The 16,583-nt window shown below is 41.9% G+C and overlaps 1 protein-coding gene across 1 annotated transcript; it reads left to right on the top strand.

The window, feature by feature from the left end:
- Positions 1-1,031: 1,031 nt before the first annotated feature.
- Positions 1,032-15,893, top strand: LOC120986811 (serine protease inhibitor swm-1-like). Its single transcript, XM_040415516.1, has 7 exons — positions 1,032-1,166; positions 1,435-1,483; positions 2,696-2,728; positions 6,810-7,004; positions 7,105-7,284; positions 7,908-8,086; positions 15,657-15,893. The coding sequence occupies exons 2-6, from the start codon at positions 1,444-1,446 to the stop codon at positions 8,084-8,086; spliced, it is 627 nt and encodes a 208-aa protein (XP_040271450.1). The 5' UTR covers positions 1,032-1,166; positions 1,435-1,443; the 3' UTR covers positions 15,657-15,893.
- The last annotated feature ends 690 nt before the right edge of the window (positions 15,894-16,583 follow it).

Raw genomic sequence — 16,583 nt, 5'->3', positions numbered from 1 at the left:
TACCAAGTTTTCTCTCTTTCTCTCTAGGAGAGAACTGCCAATCATCAGCAGATGGGCAGGAGAGCAGGAGATGATGAATAACTATGACTCTTCTTAAGTAGATTTGACTCTTCTCCAGGCCTGGGCTGCAATGATTATGATGCTGGTTCTCGGCAACCACTTACTTTTAGCTGATGAGTGACACACCGCTGAAATCAGCATTTCTGTCACTATTTCATGCTGCCCTCAGTGAGGTCAGAATCAAGTTGATGACAGGTTCCCTTTAAGGTCTTGGATGATCAGGAATATACAGTAAGTGTATAAATTACAAGTTTTACTGAATCTTTTCTGACACAACTATATCTCAATCTGTTAAGCTCCTTCTGCTCTACAACCAGCTTCCTGCAGCTCAGACACCATGTTTAACGTGACAGATTTCCTTTTAAAGATGTCTAATATAAATATCCAAATACTCTATTACAGATCTCTAAGTTACCAGAACGGGGTTAAGTTCTCCTATTTAGAACCTCCTTCTATTCACCATGGGTGGTTTCATCTCTGGAGAACCTATCATGTTCACGCATTACATGGACAAGTCATTGATCAAAATGAGAATGGTGTAATACTTCATTTGTCCTGTGGTGGAGCTGTAGGCAACTTCAGCAGAGCAAGGGGTGTCATGGACTATGTGGAATTTATATGGACAATTACAGGGTCACTTTAATAGTGTTCCTCATCTTCCAACTTGAGAAAGTAAATCTCCTCCGTGGTTCTGAAACATCAAAAATGACCCAAAGACTGTATGCCTAAAGTCACAACTGGGGCAACTAAACAGATACTCATTTGATATTGAAATTTTACCCTTTAATGACCAGGCCTGAAAAAGCCTTAAATAGGTCCTCTGGAAACCGTTTTTCATAAGGGCCTGAAGTCTAAGATGATTTTTTTTTACTTTTATTTTAGGCTATTGCAGATTTTTAATTATCTTGGACAACCCTTTTAAGGTTATGGAATAAATGACTTGTTAAATGTCTCATTGTGAACAGGTGCACGGTGGATACAATCGATCTCACACACAATGCAGAATGTAACAGGAGGCAAATTAACCTGCAATCAGTAACAAGTTCTCATGGATAAGCTCCCAACAAGATGTTACGAGCCTCAGAGTTACTTAGAAAATTACCAAGGTAAGTCACATTCCTTCTTAGCGGGACTATTCTACCTCCATAATAATATTTACTGAACATTAAATGTTCATTGATGACTTTTCTTAAGGATAGGTCATGAATTTCAGATCGGTGAAGGTCTGACTCTTGGTGCCTCCACAATTAGATGTTTAAAGGGGCTACAGCTCTAGTCTGACAACTGTGTTCTCTTCATTGTTTACCTGAAAAGTCATTAATATCATGGAACCGGAATAAACCTCTAACTATTATATATTGTTATATTTTGTAGAAAGCAGTAATGATGAAATGGAAAATTTTGGGTTGGCTTATTGTTTTTGGTAAGAGTAAAATATGTTATAGATTTCATGCCGCATAATCTATCTATCTATATATCTATTATATATCTATCAATTTATATATCTATCTATCTATCTATCTATCTATCTATATCCTATCTATCTATCTCCTATATATCTATCTATCTATTATCTATATATCTATTATCTATCTATCTATCTATCTATCTATCTATCTATCTATCTATCTATATCCTATCTATTTATCTATCTAAGAAAAAAACTCGCTCTGCAAACCAAATAAAGTACAATTATGCCATAGTAATAGAAAATATTCTGGTGCTAATGCTATGCTTATTTAGTAAATTTGAGATTCTTGGCAAATACATTTTGTACAAAATTATTTGGACCCGTCTGCCACACGTCAAGGTGATCTCTGTAAGACGGGACTAAATGGTACCTGTTATGTGCCATAATGACCACCATAAAATTCAAGGAGTGCAGGTTCCACATGCATGCTGGGTCCACTCTGCTTTTTATCATTTTTGGTGCCAAAATGGCCTCCATTAAATTCAGAGGATGCAGGTACCAACATGCATGCTGAGCCCACTCTATACCTCTCCTGGTGCCAAAAGGCTTCCAGTGAGTGCAGGGAGAGCAGGGAGAGCAGACTACAGCTTTATACTTACACTAATTAAAATCAGCCTATGGGGCAAACAGGCCGGTCAGGGGTGCAAGACTAAATGGAGTCAGCCACAGCTCCAGTATAAACTGCAAAGAAAAAGAGGGATAGTCAGCACATCCCAATGGCTAGAAACACAAAGAAAAAAACACAATGAAACAGCACTCTGTAAACCAAATAAAGTACAATAATGCCATAGTAATAGCAAACATTCTGGTACTAATGCTATGCTTATTTTGTATATTTGAGATTCTTGGCAAATACATTTTGTACAAAATTATTTGGGCCTGTCTGGCACACGTCAAGGCGATTTCTGTAAGACAGGAACCTAACACTAAATGCTACCTGGTATGTGCCATAACGGCCACCATAAAATTCAGGGAGTGCAGGTTCCACATGCATGCTATCTCCTATCTATCTATCTATCTATCTATCTATCTATCTATCTATCTATCTATCTATCTATCTATCTATCTATCCATCCATCTATCCATCACTTGTCTATGTATCAATCTACTTTTCTTCTTGGGAATGTAACAATGTATATACAATGTTTTTTTTTTTTTTTGCAGGTCTCCCCAGTGTCCATCCCAAATCTCTTTCATGTAAGACTCAACACAATATGGGAAATGTATCCTAGCTCCATGCCAATTTTCTGCCGTATAAAAGTTGCATGTATTTCAACGAAATGTGTGATTCATTGGGGATTTTCTGCCATTCATTGAAACAAATCATAATTTACGTCATAAATCTGGATTAAATTTGTTAAGACGCTTTGGCTTCATAATAAATTCAGCACACCTTCCCCAAATGGGCTTTTGACTAAGACTAATTCACGAAATTCCAATTTCTGTAAATATGACTAAAGTGTTTATTAATGGACGTCTCCCCACGACAATGAGTCTGACTCAAAGTTTGACACATTAAATATATGTGAAAATAACACATTGTAAATAGTTCTGGAGATCCATATTCTTCTGACACTTCCAATTTCTAGATGGAGCAAAGTCATCTGATTTCTCAGGTTGTAGGTCTTATTGTCCAAAAAAATTGATGTATTCTGTGTGGCTAAATTTAAAGCTGCTGCTGGTGTAGCTGCGTTCCTCCTGCTTACTGCCCCGCAGATGATCTATTTACATCGATTTATATTCGGGGAAATTACCTGGAATGAGCATTGAAGATAATTGGCCTGTATAAAAGGTGCAAATGCTCATTCATCAGGTGATCGTGTCTTTCGGCCAGATCATTGGCAACAGAAATCATTGTTTCTGTGCAGCATGTCTCCCTGAGTAAAGAGGCATCTGCTGCCGAGGAACAGTGATTCTCTATCTCTTGTCTCCATACAGAGGAGGTGATTGCTCCAGGTAAATCAGCTCTCACCTCCTCTGACGAGCAGGGAGTTATTGGGAACAAGTCGTTCCTTCTCGATAACTGGTTGTAACATTGCTCCTTGCAAATGCAGCTCTCACCTCCTCTGACAAGCAGGGAATTGTTGGAAATGAGCAGTTGCTTCTCGATAACTGCTCGTAACATTAATCCATGTAAAATTACAATTAGACATCAAAAACATTTTTTTTTTAAAAGTCCCATAATCATTTTTAATTCTAGCGAGGGGCACTTGCCCCATTGTTTCATCCACCCAGTATACTATACTATACAGCTATACAATATACTCTAGCATTTTTTTGTTTGTTTTTGCTACATTCAGAGTCAGACATTCCCATTGCTTTATCCATGTAGAGTCACACACTTTCATTCATATCATTGCTTCATTCTTGGAGTCTTATTGATACCACTGTCAGTATAGTTTAAATGCATTGGAACAGTAAAAGTTTAGTTTTGGAGGCAAAAATAGCCTCAAAATTTACTGTTTCTCCTCAATCAATAGGCGCAAATATTCGAATCGTGAATTTTAATCACGAATATTGCTTCATCGAGAATTTGCGAATATTTAGAACAAACTGCTATATATTTGTATTTGCGAATATTCTAGATTTTTTTTTACTTGAACCCTCCCTGATTCTTGCTTATGGGCCAATGAGAAGGCTGCAATGTCTTTGTCTGAGATTAGCAACCTCCCTAGCAACCAATAGGAAAGTTGCCTCCCCCTTATTATATAAGAACCTCCCCAGCAGCCATTTTCTACAGTTTTTTTGCATTTATGAGAGAGACAGCAGTGTCATTGCTGTGCTCCGTGCTTTGGTGTGCCAAACTCATTACATTAGCTAGTTAGTTAGTTAGCTTATATATAATACAGATAGTTAGTGGGAGATAGTCAGTGCAGGTTATATCCTGATATAGTGTAGCGGATAGGTTCTGTTGTCCATACATACATGCTACAGACATAGTGCTGTGATGTCACAACAATACTTAGTGCATCAATCAGTAATATCTACTTAGACCTGATAAAATGTGAAGTTGCACGTATTGCGAAAAAAAATATGTGCATCATTAATTGTTGATTTGCGCATTTACGAATATATTGGAGCACTCTATCTGTATATAAAGCTATTGTAATGTTCTGCCGTGCCAACCATTTTCTCCAGTCTCAGGAAACTTCTAATTGCTTGGAAAATGTAGCAAAAGTGACCCATGCCTGTATTGAGCTCGCATTACGCAAATATTACATTGCCGATCTTCGCAATCAAGAAAATAATCGCAAATTCTCGAATTCCCAAATTTATTACGAATATTCGCCCAAATATTCGCGAAATATCGCAAATTCGAATATTGCCCCTGCCGCTCATCACTATCAATCAAAACACATCCCATCCTATTTAATTATAAAAGTACTGTTTCTAACCCCTTGAACTATGAATAATCTAAAAATCTGAGTGGTGAGAATATGTTCTCAATGCCCAAGAGCTAAAAGAAGCTATGGAGGAATATATCTAATTACCTCTCAAGGCCTAGGTGGGCTGTTTAAAATATTTTATAAAAACTAATATAGCACAATCAGATATACAGTACAGACCAAAAGTTTGGACACACCTTCTCATTCAAAGAGTTTTTCTTTATTTTCATGACTATGAAGGCATCAAAACTATGAATTAACACATGTGGAATTATATACATTAACAAACAAGTGTGAAACAACTGAAAATATGTCATATTCTAGGTTCTTCAAAGTAGCCACCTTTTGCTTTGATTACTGCTTTGCACACTCTTGGCATTCTCTTGATGAGCTTCAAGAGGTAGTCCCCTGAAATGGTTTTCACTTCACAGGTGTGCCTTGTCAAGTTTAACAAGTGGGATTTCTTGCCTTACAAATGGGGTTGGGACCATACGTTGCGTTGAGGAGAAGTCAGGTGGATACACAGCTGATAGTCCTACTGAATAGACTGTTAGAATTTGTATTATGGCAAGAAAAAAGCAGCTAAGTAAAGAAAAACGAGTGGCCATCATTACTTTAAGAAATGAAGGTCAGTCAGTCAGCCGAAAAATTGGGAAAACTTTGAAAGTAAGGGCTATTTGACCATGAAGGAGAGTGATGGGGTGCTGCGCCAGATGACCTGGCCTCCACAGTCACCGGACCTGAACCCAATCGAGATGGTTTGGGGTGAGCTGGACCGCAGAGTGAAGGCAAAAGGGCCAACAAGTGATAAGCATCTCTGGTAACTCCTTCAAGACTGTTGGAAGACCATTTCAGGGGACTACCTCTTGAAGCTCATCAAGAGAATGCCAAGAGTGTGCAAAGCAGTAATCAAAGCAAAAGGTGGCTACTTTGAAGAACCTAGAATACGACATATTTTCTGTTGTTTCACACTTGTTTGTTATGCATATAATTCCACATGTGTTAATTCATAGTTTTGATGCCTTCATAGTCATGAAAATAAAGAAAACTCTTTGAATGAGAAGGTGTGTCCAAACTTTTGGTCTGTACTGTACCTGTATATGATAAAAAAGCAGACAATGTAGTTGCCCTTTGAGCTAGTTTATACTTCAGCAAATACAATTAATCACTTGGGAGGCAAATATTTGCGTACCAGACACAGATGTAACAATAATAACTCCTCATTATGATTACATTGTTGTTTCAAACCAATATATGTATGTGGCAGTATGTATATATGTCCATTTTTTGCTTGTTAATGGTATCTTTATAATGGCGTATATGCTTTCATTTTAGTTGAAAATAAAATAAAAAATCCTTGCAAGCAGAATCCTTCAATGGATATTTCTTAATCATTAGATGTCATTTACCCAAAGTGGGCAGTATATATATATATATATATATATATATATATATATATATATATGCCAATCTTGTCTCCCAGCAGTATATATACTGTATAAGCCTATTATTAAATTGTTCTGAAACAGTCACTAGTAATGTATTGCACAATGATTCCAATCGCTGGACACATTTTTATTGCTCATCGCACCCTTGCTTGTGCAGTCACTTGTTACTGAGCAGTCTCCCAGCTTCTTCTTAGCTCTGGGTGTCCCGCACATACCACCTCACCACTTGATACTGTATGGGATTTGTTAGGATGTACAGCGCTCTGTCTTCAGTGCTCAATTTTAGTTTTCTTTTGCTTGGTATTATGAGTCACTTGTTGCTTTTGCCATCTTGTGCATCAAATACGACTGGCTATGGCGCTAGATGCGTTTCGTGGACCTGTTCCCCTCCTCAGTAGCAATCTTAATGTTTATAAATTTACTGTTTATCATCAATCAACACAGATCCCATCCTGAGATGTCCTCCTGATGCCGAAGTAACTGTATGTTCAGGCTGCTGGTCAAAATGTCCTATTGCAGGAAAGAAATGTAATTCTGGATCTGGCTGTAAGAAAGGGTGCATGTGTAAAGAACCCGGGTATGTACTCCATAATGGCGTCTGCATTCCACGATCTGAGTGCCCGTACATCCCACAGGAGGGTAAGAAATGTCATTATCTCTTTACTTCCTGAAGAAACTTTATGAGGCTTTGAATCTACAATGAGTCTCTTTCCGTTTTTTTTTTTTTTTTTTTATTTAGGTAGAAAGTGTCCAGTCAACATGCAGTGGAAACCCTGCTCGAATTGTAACGATTACTGCCCGGTTCATGGACAAAAATGTATCAAGATGTGTAGGACGGGATGCGTGTGTAGGGAAGACTATCTGATGCATTTTGGGACATGTTTCTATAAACTAAGTTGTCCACAGACCTTCCTTTTCAGTGAGTCATTTTTATCATCACGTTCAGCCTTTCCGTTCTCCTGCTCGTTATAGGAGCAGGAGAACGTAAAGGACAGATTCGGCACATAACTGAGCCAAACAGAGCCTATGGACCCCATAGACTATAATGGGGTCCGTTTGGTTTCCTCAAAGCGGAAGATTTTTAAAGCAGAGACAAAAGTCCTGCATGCAGGACCCCATTATAGTCTATGGGGTCCGTAGGCTCCGTTCGGCTCAGTTATGTGCCAAATCCGTCCTTTCTGTTCTTATGCTCCTATAACAGAGCAGGAGAACAGAAAAGCTGAATTCTGATCTGAACTCAGCCTTATTAGTGGAATATTATCAGTATTTGCTATAATTTTTATTATTTTTTTCATTGATATTTTTTTATTGTTCTATTGTTTTAACTACTACTGTACTTTTTTATTACTATGCTACAATTCAAAAATTGCCACCCTGAAAAAAAAGAAGAAGAATTAGACATACAGCCAGAGATGACAACTGTAGATGTCATCGATTTCCAGTGCTTGATGCTTTCCAAAACCTCACATTTCTTTTAGTCTAATTTAGCTCTGCAATGATTACTTTATAACAATATTTTCTCCACTATTATTATTATTATAGTTCCATCTTGTCCTAAAGGCACCAAGTGGCATGAATGTGCCCCATGCAAATCATACTGCTTCCCTGAAAAGAAATGCTCGAAGGAATGTGTTCAAGGCTGCATATGCAAGAACCCAGATTTGGTACTCCATGATGGACGTTGCATCAAAAAAAAAGATTGTCCTTTACTTAATTCTTAAGTAAGTACCGAAGGGCAGTGAAGATTAAAGTTTTATTAGCATATGGCTATAGCTATTATGGTTGAATGGTACTGGACTTCTTCACATAATTATTCCAACCAGAAATCTATGCAGACCCAGCATCTTTACCTCTAAGAGATTAGCTGGTATCTTGGGAGGTCTGTGGCCTCTGGAGAGATGTAGTATTACAGCCAATGGGTGTCAAGCATACCAAAGCACTAGCTATTGTTTGCAACACTTATCTAGTCAGGCTGAAAAGCTATAGTTGTCTTTGTTATGGGAAAATAAATACATTTACATGTGTTAGTATTGTAGTTACCTTGAGTAAAATTTTGCAGTCTGCAATCCTAAAGGCTATGTACACCTTTGTGGCCACTTCTGCATTATTATTGCTTTGAAATAAAAAAAAAATCATTTCGTCTTTATTAGAGTTGAGCGAACCCGAACTGTAAAGTTCGGGTTCGTACCAAACTTTAGGTTTTTCGGCACCCGGACCCAAACCCGAACATTTACGTAAAAGTTCAAGTTCGGTGTTCGGCGATTTTTATGGCGCTTTTTGAAAGGCTGCAAAGCAGCCAATCAACAAGCGTCATACTACTTGCCCCAAAAGGCCTACTATTGGCACGGCTGTGATTGGCCAACTGCAGCATGTGACCCAGCCTATTTAAGCTGGAGTCACGTAGCGCCGCCCGTCACTCTGCTCGGATTAGTGTAGGGAGAGGCTGCAGCTGCTGTGAGGGAGAGATCAGGGAGAAATCTTATGAAGAACTGGTTCTTTACTCAGCGATCTACAGCAAATGTGTTTTGTGGGTGCAGTGCACAATTGTCTTAAGCCTGCCCTGAGCCAACTACTGCTGAAAACAAACTTTTTTTCCTTCAGTTAGTCAATATCAATACATAATCGGCAGCCATTTTATGCAACGATAGTGCACCAGCACAGGATATCTGCATGTCTGCAAGTCCAGAAATACTGCTTTTAAAACACTAGGGTTAAAAAAAAAACTTTTTTTCATATAGTGCACATCTAGGATTATCGCTGCATAAGTGACTGTGAAATTTAGACCAGAAATACGGCTTTCTCATACTGGGGCATACTGGGGTGAAAAAAAACATCTGTTTCATATAGTGCACATCTAGGATTATAGGTGCATAAGTGAGTGTCACATTTAGGCCAGAAATACAGCTTTGGCATACTGGGGCATACTGGGTGAAACAAACCCCTCTGTTTCATATAGTGCACATCTGGGATTACACGTGCATAAGTGAGTGTCACATTTAGGCCAGAAATACAGCTTTTTGCTTACTGGGGTGAAAAAACCCTCTGATATACTGCACATCTGGGATTAGACGTGCATAAGTCAGTGTCATATTTAGGCCAGAAATACGGCTTTTTGCTTACTGGGGTTATAAAAACCCTGTGATATACTGCACATCTGGGATTAGATATGCATAAGTGAGTGTCACATTTAGGCCAGAAATACGTCTTTTTGCTTACTGGGGTGAAAAAACCCTCTGATATACTGCACATCTGGGATTAGACGTGCATAAGTGAGTGTCACATTTAGGCCAGAAATACGGCTTTTTGCTTACTGGGGTGAAAAAACCCTCTGATATACTGCACATCTGGGATTAGACGTGCATAAATTACTGTGAAATTTAGGCCACAAATACCGCTGTCATATAGAATTTTGAAAAAATAATTTGAGTGCAATACCCTACAACAGGGTTTTTATTGGCGGTAAATTATTTTTAACATACTTAACCACTTTTTACTTTGCTCGGTGAACGCTAACTATGAGGCAAACATCTAATAAGGGACGCGGTCATGGTCGTTGTGGTGGTGTTGGTGGAGCCTCTGGTGCAGAGAGAGGGCGTGGCCGTTCTGCCACAGATACACGTCCTACTGAACCTACTACCTCAGGTCCCAGTAGCCGCCAGAATCTACAGCGATGTTTGGTCGGGCCTAATGCCGTTCTAAGGATGGTAAGGCCTGAGCAAGTACAGGCGCTAGTCGATTGAGTGGCCGACAGTGGATCCAGCAGGTTCACATTATCTCCCACACAGTCTTCTGCAGAAAGCGCACAGGTGGCACCTGAAACCCATGCCCATCAGTCTGTCACATCACCCTCGTGCATATCGGGGAACCTGTCTGAGCCTGAAGTCATGCAGCAGTCTCTTATGCTGTTTGAAGACTCTGCTGGCAGGGTTTAAGAAGGGCATCCACCTAGCCCTTCCCAATGTTTCCTGATGAGGACATGGGAATACCACCTCAGCACGTCTCTGATGATGACGAAACACAGGTGCCAACTGCTGCGTCTTTCTTCAGTGTGCAGACCGAAAAGGAGGTCAGGGAGGAAGACTGGGTTGAAGACGATGCAGGGGACGATGAGGTCCTAGACCCCACATGGAATGAAGTTCATGCCACTGACTTACAGAGTTCGGAGGAAGAGGCAGTGGTGAGACCAAGCCAACAGTGTAGCAAAAGCGGGAGCAGGTTGCAAAAGCAGAGCAGCCGTCGCCAAAACAGTTTGCCTGCTACTAGCCACCGTCACCAGGGACCGAGCACACTAGAGGCAGCTTCAAGGAGTTCCCTGGCATGGCACTTCTTTACACAATGTGCTGACGACAAGACCCAAGTGGTTTGCAAGTTGTGCCATCAGAGCCTGAAGCAAGGCATTAACGTTCTGAACCTTAGCACAACCTGTATGACCAGGCATCTACATGCGAGACACGGGCTGCAGTTGAGTAAGCACCTTCAAAACCAAGAAAGGGCCCCTCCTGCTCCCTATTCTGCTTCTGCCTCGGCCTCTTCCTCCGCCTCTGGAGGAACGTTGGCACCTGCCGCCCAGCAAACAGAGGATGTGCCACCAACAACACCACCTCCGTCACCAAGTATCTCCACCATGTCACACGGAAGCGTTCAGCTCTCCATCTCACAAACCTTTGATAGAAAGTGTAAATTCCCACCTAGCCACCCTTGATCCCTGGCCCTGAATGCCAGCATTTCTAAACTGCTGGCCTTTGAAATGCTGTCATTCAGGCTGGTGGAGACGGACAGCTTCAAACAGCTCATGTCGCTTGCTGTCCCACAGTACGTCGTTCCCAGCCGCCACTACTCCTCCAGGAGAGCCGTGTCCTCCCTGCACAACCAAGTATCGGATAAAATCAAGTGTGCACTGCGCAACGCCATCTGCGGCAAGGTCCACCTAACCACATATACGTGGACCAGTAAGCACGGCCAGGGACGCTATATCTCCGTAACTGCACACTGGGTAAATGTAGTGGCGGCTGGGCCCCAGGCGGAGAGCTGTTTGGCGCACGTCCTTCCGCCGCCAAGGATCGCAGAGTATCACTCTTTGCCTCCTGTTGCCTCCTCTTCCTACTCGGCTTCCTCCTCTTCTTCTACCACCTCCTCACCGGTCAGCAACAGACCTTCACCACCAACTTCAGCACAGCCAGGGGTAAACGTCAGCAGGCCGTTCTGAAACTGATGTCTTTGGGGGACAGGCCCCACACCGCGCAGGAGTTGTGGCGGGGTATAGAACAACAGACCGACAAGTGCCGGTGAGCCTCAAGCCTGGCCTGGTGGTGTGTGATAATGGGCGAAATCTCGTTGCAGCTCTGGGACTAGCCGGTTTGACGCACATCCCTTGCCTGGCGCATGTGCTGAATTTGGTGGTGCAGAAATTCATTCACAACTACCCCGACATGTCAGAGCTGCTGCATAAAGTGTGGGCCATCTGTGCGCGCTTCTGGCGTTCTCATCCTGCTGCTGCTCGGCTGTCTGCTCTACAGCGTAACTTCGGCCTTCCCGCTCACCGCCTCATATGCGACATGCCCACCAGGTGGAACTCCACCTTGCACATGCTGGAGAGACTGTGCGAGCAGCAACAGGCCATAGTGGAGTTTCAGCTGCAGTATGCACGGGTGAGTCGCACTGCGGAACAGCACCACTTCACCACCAATGACTGGGCCTCCATGCGAGACCTGTGTGCCCTGTTGTGCTGTTTCGAGTACTCCACCAACATGGCCAGTGGCGATGACGCCGTTATCAGCGTTACAATACCACTTCTATGTCTCCTTGGGAAAACACTTAGGGCGATGATGGAAGAGGATGTGGCCCAGGACGAGGAGGAGGAAGAGGGGTCATCTCTAACACTTTCAGGCCAGTCTTTTAGAAGTGGCTCAGAGGGAGGTTTTTTGCAACAGCAGAGGCCAGGTACAAATTTGGCCAGCCAGGGCCCACTACTGGAGGACGAGGAGGAGGAGGATGGGGATGAAGCATGTTCACAGCGAGGTGGCACCCAACGCAGCTCGGGCCCATCACTGGTGCGTGGCTGGGGGGAAACGGAGGAACGCACATGATACACCTCCCACAAAGGACAGCTTATCCTTACCTCTGGGCAGCCTGGCACACATGAGCGACTACATGCTGCAGTGCCTGCGCAACGACAGCAGAGTTGCCCACATTTTAACGTGTGCTGACTACTGGGTGGCCACCCTGCTGGATCCCCGTTACAAAGACAATGTGCCATCCTTAATTCCCCCACTGGAGCATGATCGGAAGATGCGCGACTACAGGTGCACGCTGGTAGACGCGCTCCTGAAAGCATTCCCGACTGACGCCGGGGGACAAGTGGAAGCACAAGGCGAAGGCAGGGGAGGAGGAAGAGGTCGCCAACGCAGCTATGTCAGCGCCAGCACCTCAGAAGGCAGGGTTAGCATGGCCGACATGTGGAAAAGCTTTGTCACCTCGCCGCAACAACCGGCCCCAACTGCTGATATGGAGCGTGTTAGCAGGAGGCAGCATTTGAACAACATGGTGGAACAGTACCTGTGCACACACCTACACGTATTGACTGATGGTTCTGCCCCATTCAACTTCTGGGTCTCCAAATTGTCGACATGGCCAGAGCTTGCCCTGTATGCCTTGGAGGTGCTTGCCTGCACTGCAGCCAGTGTACTCTCTGAACATGTATTTAGCACGGCAGAAGGCGTCATTACAGACAGACGCAGCCGCCTGTCCTCAGCCAACGTGGACAAGCTCACGTTTATTAAAATTAACCAGGCCTGGATCCCCCAAGACTTGTCTGTACCTTGTGCAGAATAGACAGTTCTAACAGCCTCAACTATCCATCCTTGCACTCAAGTGCACTTATTCCTTTTTTTATTTTTATATGTCCCAATATTTTGGGGGATACCCCAATGTAAAAATGCAAAATAACACACATCTGTGTTGGCTACCTTTTCCTCCTTCGCTGCCGCTTCCACCTAGACCGCCACGTGAGCCTACACGGCCACATCCATCCATTCACCGCTTCCTCAACCTCTTCCTCCTACATCATTCCTAATTTGTATTTTTTTAAGGTCTTTTATGTTTTTTTTTATTAATTTCCCTATCCACATTTGTTTGCAGAGCATTTGCCATGCTCTTAAGCACATTTTGCTGCCTTTTGCAGCCCTCTAGCTCTTTCCAGGGCTATTTTAGAGCCATTTTAGTGGGCAAAAGTTTGGGTCCCAATTGACTTCAATGGGGTTCGGGTTCAAGTTGGGGTCAAATTCGGGTCCCAAACCCAAACTTTTTTTTCAAGTTCGGCCGAACCTGCCGAACCCGAACATCCAGGTATCCGCTCAACTCTAGTCTTTATTAAACATTTGACCCATGTGTAGCCTTGCATTTCTCTAATAGCAGGATCTGAATGTTCACTCTGTTCCGTCAGGCAGCTCATCTGACGGCTCCTTATCTCGGACCCTATAAACACTCATTATACCTCGATTCTTATATTGCCGATAAAAATGTGGCTTATATAAGTGTTTATGACCTTTTAGTAATTTAGAGATAAGATTTATTAGATGATCGCCATAAAGTGAAAGTAAAAAGTATGAGTCACACAGCAATAAAAACAGTTAAACCTTTGTGACAGAATGCTTGAATGATTTTAATAAAGACTATTTGAAAAAATGATTTTTAACCCAAAACAAGTAAAATGCAATTATAAAACATTGCCCCCAAAAGTGTATGTAGCCTTTAATTCCTTTATTCAGTTTCTCCCCCCAGAAATTCAGTTTACAACTCTCTCCTGGTTTCATGCTTTTCTTATTTGGGGTGATTCTTCCAGTAATACATGCTCGATAAGTATGTCCTGGACTCTGCTGCCTTCCCCCTGTAAACTTTTTTGTTTTTGCTTTCCTCTATATATATAGCTGCTTCCCCCCTCTTCACTCCTCCCCATCCCTGCTGCTATTTCTAACACTGATAAAAGGGGGAGAACAAATTGTGCATTTAGGAATCAGATTACCCCCTATTTGATATCTATAAGCTTTATTGGAGTAAAGGGAAATTAGACGACCTGAGAGGACAATCCCTTCGATAGTCTAATAACAACTGATGATTGGTTGTAGTGAGGTCCTTGTCTGAACATGGAGAAAATTAAGAAAACAATACAGCAGATATTCACATTTGCTTTAAATTGTTTTTTGGGGACTGTAACATTGATCATCTATCCTATAGATATGTCACTAATATCACAGTGGTGGGGTTAAACGCCTGGCAGACATGGTAATCAGCTGTTTTAGTATACTGCTGTGTCCTGGAGCAGCACATACTGTACACTGGGTAGTGGCAATGCACTGTTGATCCCACTTAAATAATCCAATTTAAAGGGGTTCTCCAGTCTCATTAACAAATTTTTTTTATTCTGCCCTGAGTTCCCCAAACACTGCATATTTTCTCCCATATATACATGTTTTTTATGTCAGCACTTTCCTTCCCCTGTTCTCAGCATCACTCTGTCCTAGAAAACAATCCCAGCATGCTTTGTTTTGTAATGTTTCCCAGGGCTTGCTCCATTTGCCACACTGTTGTCTCTGCAGTAGTGCCCTATACCTCTCCTCTCCATGTTAGGCGGAGCAAGTCCTGTAAAACTTCATGATACTGGAGAACCCAGCGGGCACATCACTCACTGATCAGTGAGACTGCTTTGAATTGGACCACCACTGATCTGATATTGATGACTTATCTTAAGGGGGTTGTCCCAATTCAGTTTTTCTATGGCCAGATGAGTCTAAGCCCTGACTGTAGGTGGCCGGGCTTACATAAACTGCCGAGCAGGCCTGCACTCTTGCTGTTGCATCTCAGCGCTTTACTTCCCCTGTTCAAAGTACTACTGCATCCTGGCAGAATGTTTACATGCAGAACTTCCTGTTTTCATCAATTTCCTGCAGTGAATGGGAGCTACGCAAACAGCATAGCACAGCAAGATTTGCAAAAGAAGTGTGGCTCGTTCTGCTACTCTGTTTATGTACAGTAGCTCCTATTCACTTGAGTGGGAGTTGAGTTGTGGACACAGCAGAACGTCAGCCTGCTCTGCAGTTTCCGTAAGCCTGCCCACCTAGTGTCGGCGTTCCCACCTCTTTTAGGATAGGTTACCAGTATTACAGACCTTTAACTGCACAGCTATACCAGATATCTAATCAGGATATTAATATTCAGGAAACTTGCACAGTTTTGGACAATGAGATCATTCTTGATGGCAGCTTTGGTGTTTATTTTCTATTTCCATTTTTTCAGTCCTAGACCTAAAATATCCTTCAATGAAGATATCTCCAAGTACCACAGCAGACAATATCCTTTAATCCTTCACTCACCACACTACTGTAAATGAAAATGAATAGCATTGAACAACAACTAGCGGAGAATCCTGTCGTAAATCATAATTACCATGGATGTTAGTGAGCTTGTCCTGATATATCCATACTACCAATAAAATATCACTGTGATAATAAACAGGAGCAGATTTTGCATTGGCATGTCTTGTTTCGTTGTGTTTTTCACTTCTCTACGATGTACAAAACCCCATAATTGAACATATCAGGAACCCAAAGAAAACAGTAAAACATAATAGAGCAAGGCTTTCGAGCAGTACACTAATATTGATATATACCAAGTTCCATCACGATACTGCAGATAATGATACCGTATCCATATTTCAGCCTCCCATATGGGATAACATATATAGGGTCAAGACTTAAGGTGTAATATCTTATCTTGATACACCATGAGCTTCACAGACTTAAAGTGTAATTTCATTTTTTATGTGTAGGGGCAGTCTGTGTGTTTTTGTAATAAGTGAAATATGTTATTTTTCTAATTAGAAAAGTGTATGTAAAGTCTCCCCTTAGCAATGCTCTAACTGAAGGTTGCTAAGGTGAATCTGTTTTCAGCACTCTACTGTTCGCTACTATTAGTAATGAGCGGCAGGGGTCATATTCGAATTCGTGATATTTTGCGAATATTTTGTAGAATATTCGTCATATTTTTGCGAATTCGTATATTCGTTATATTCTACATTCTCTTTTTTTAACACAAAAATCGGCAAGGTAATGATCGCGTAATATGCGAATATTGCGCGCTCAATACAGGCGTGGGTCAAAAACGAATATATAGCACTATAGAATATAGTGCTATATATTAGTTTTTTAGAATCTTTGTCATTCT

The sequence above is a fragment of the Bufo bufo genome, chromosome 1 (assembly GCF_905171765.1).
Source record: "Bufo bufo chromosome 1, aBufBuf1.1, whole genome shotgun sequence".
Classification (NCBI taxonomy): domain Eukaryota; kingdom Metazoa; phylum Chordata; class Amphibia; order Anura; family Bufonidae; genus Bufo; species Bufo bufo.
The sequence above is the reverse complement of the archived record's forward strand: the minus strand, read 5'-3'. Positions and strand labels throughout refer to the sequence as shown.

What these genes read in the sequence shown, in the direction of transcription:
- LOC120986811 (XM_040415516.1), top strand. Translation starts at nt 1,444, where the DNA reads ATGATGAAATGGAAAATTTTGGGTTGGCTTATTGTTTTTG. An exon ending in GGGTTGGCTTATTGTTTTTG is followed by an intron (nt 1,484 to 2,695) that starts GTAAGAGTAAAA and finishes TTTTTTTTGCAG; the next exon opens with GTCTCCCCAGTGTCCATCCC. An exon ending in CCATCCCAAATCTCTTTCAT is followed by an intron (nt 2,729 to 6,809) that starts GTAAGACTCAAC and finishes CAATCAACACAG; the next exon opens with ATCCCATCCTGAGATGTCCT.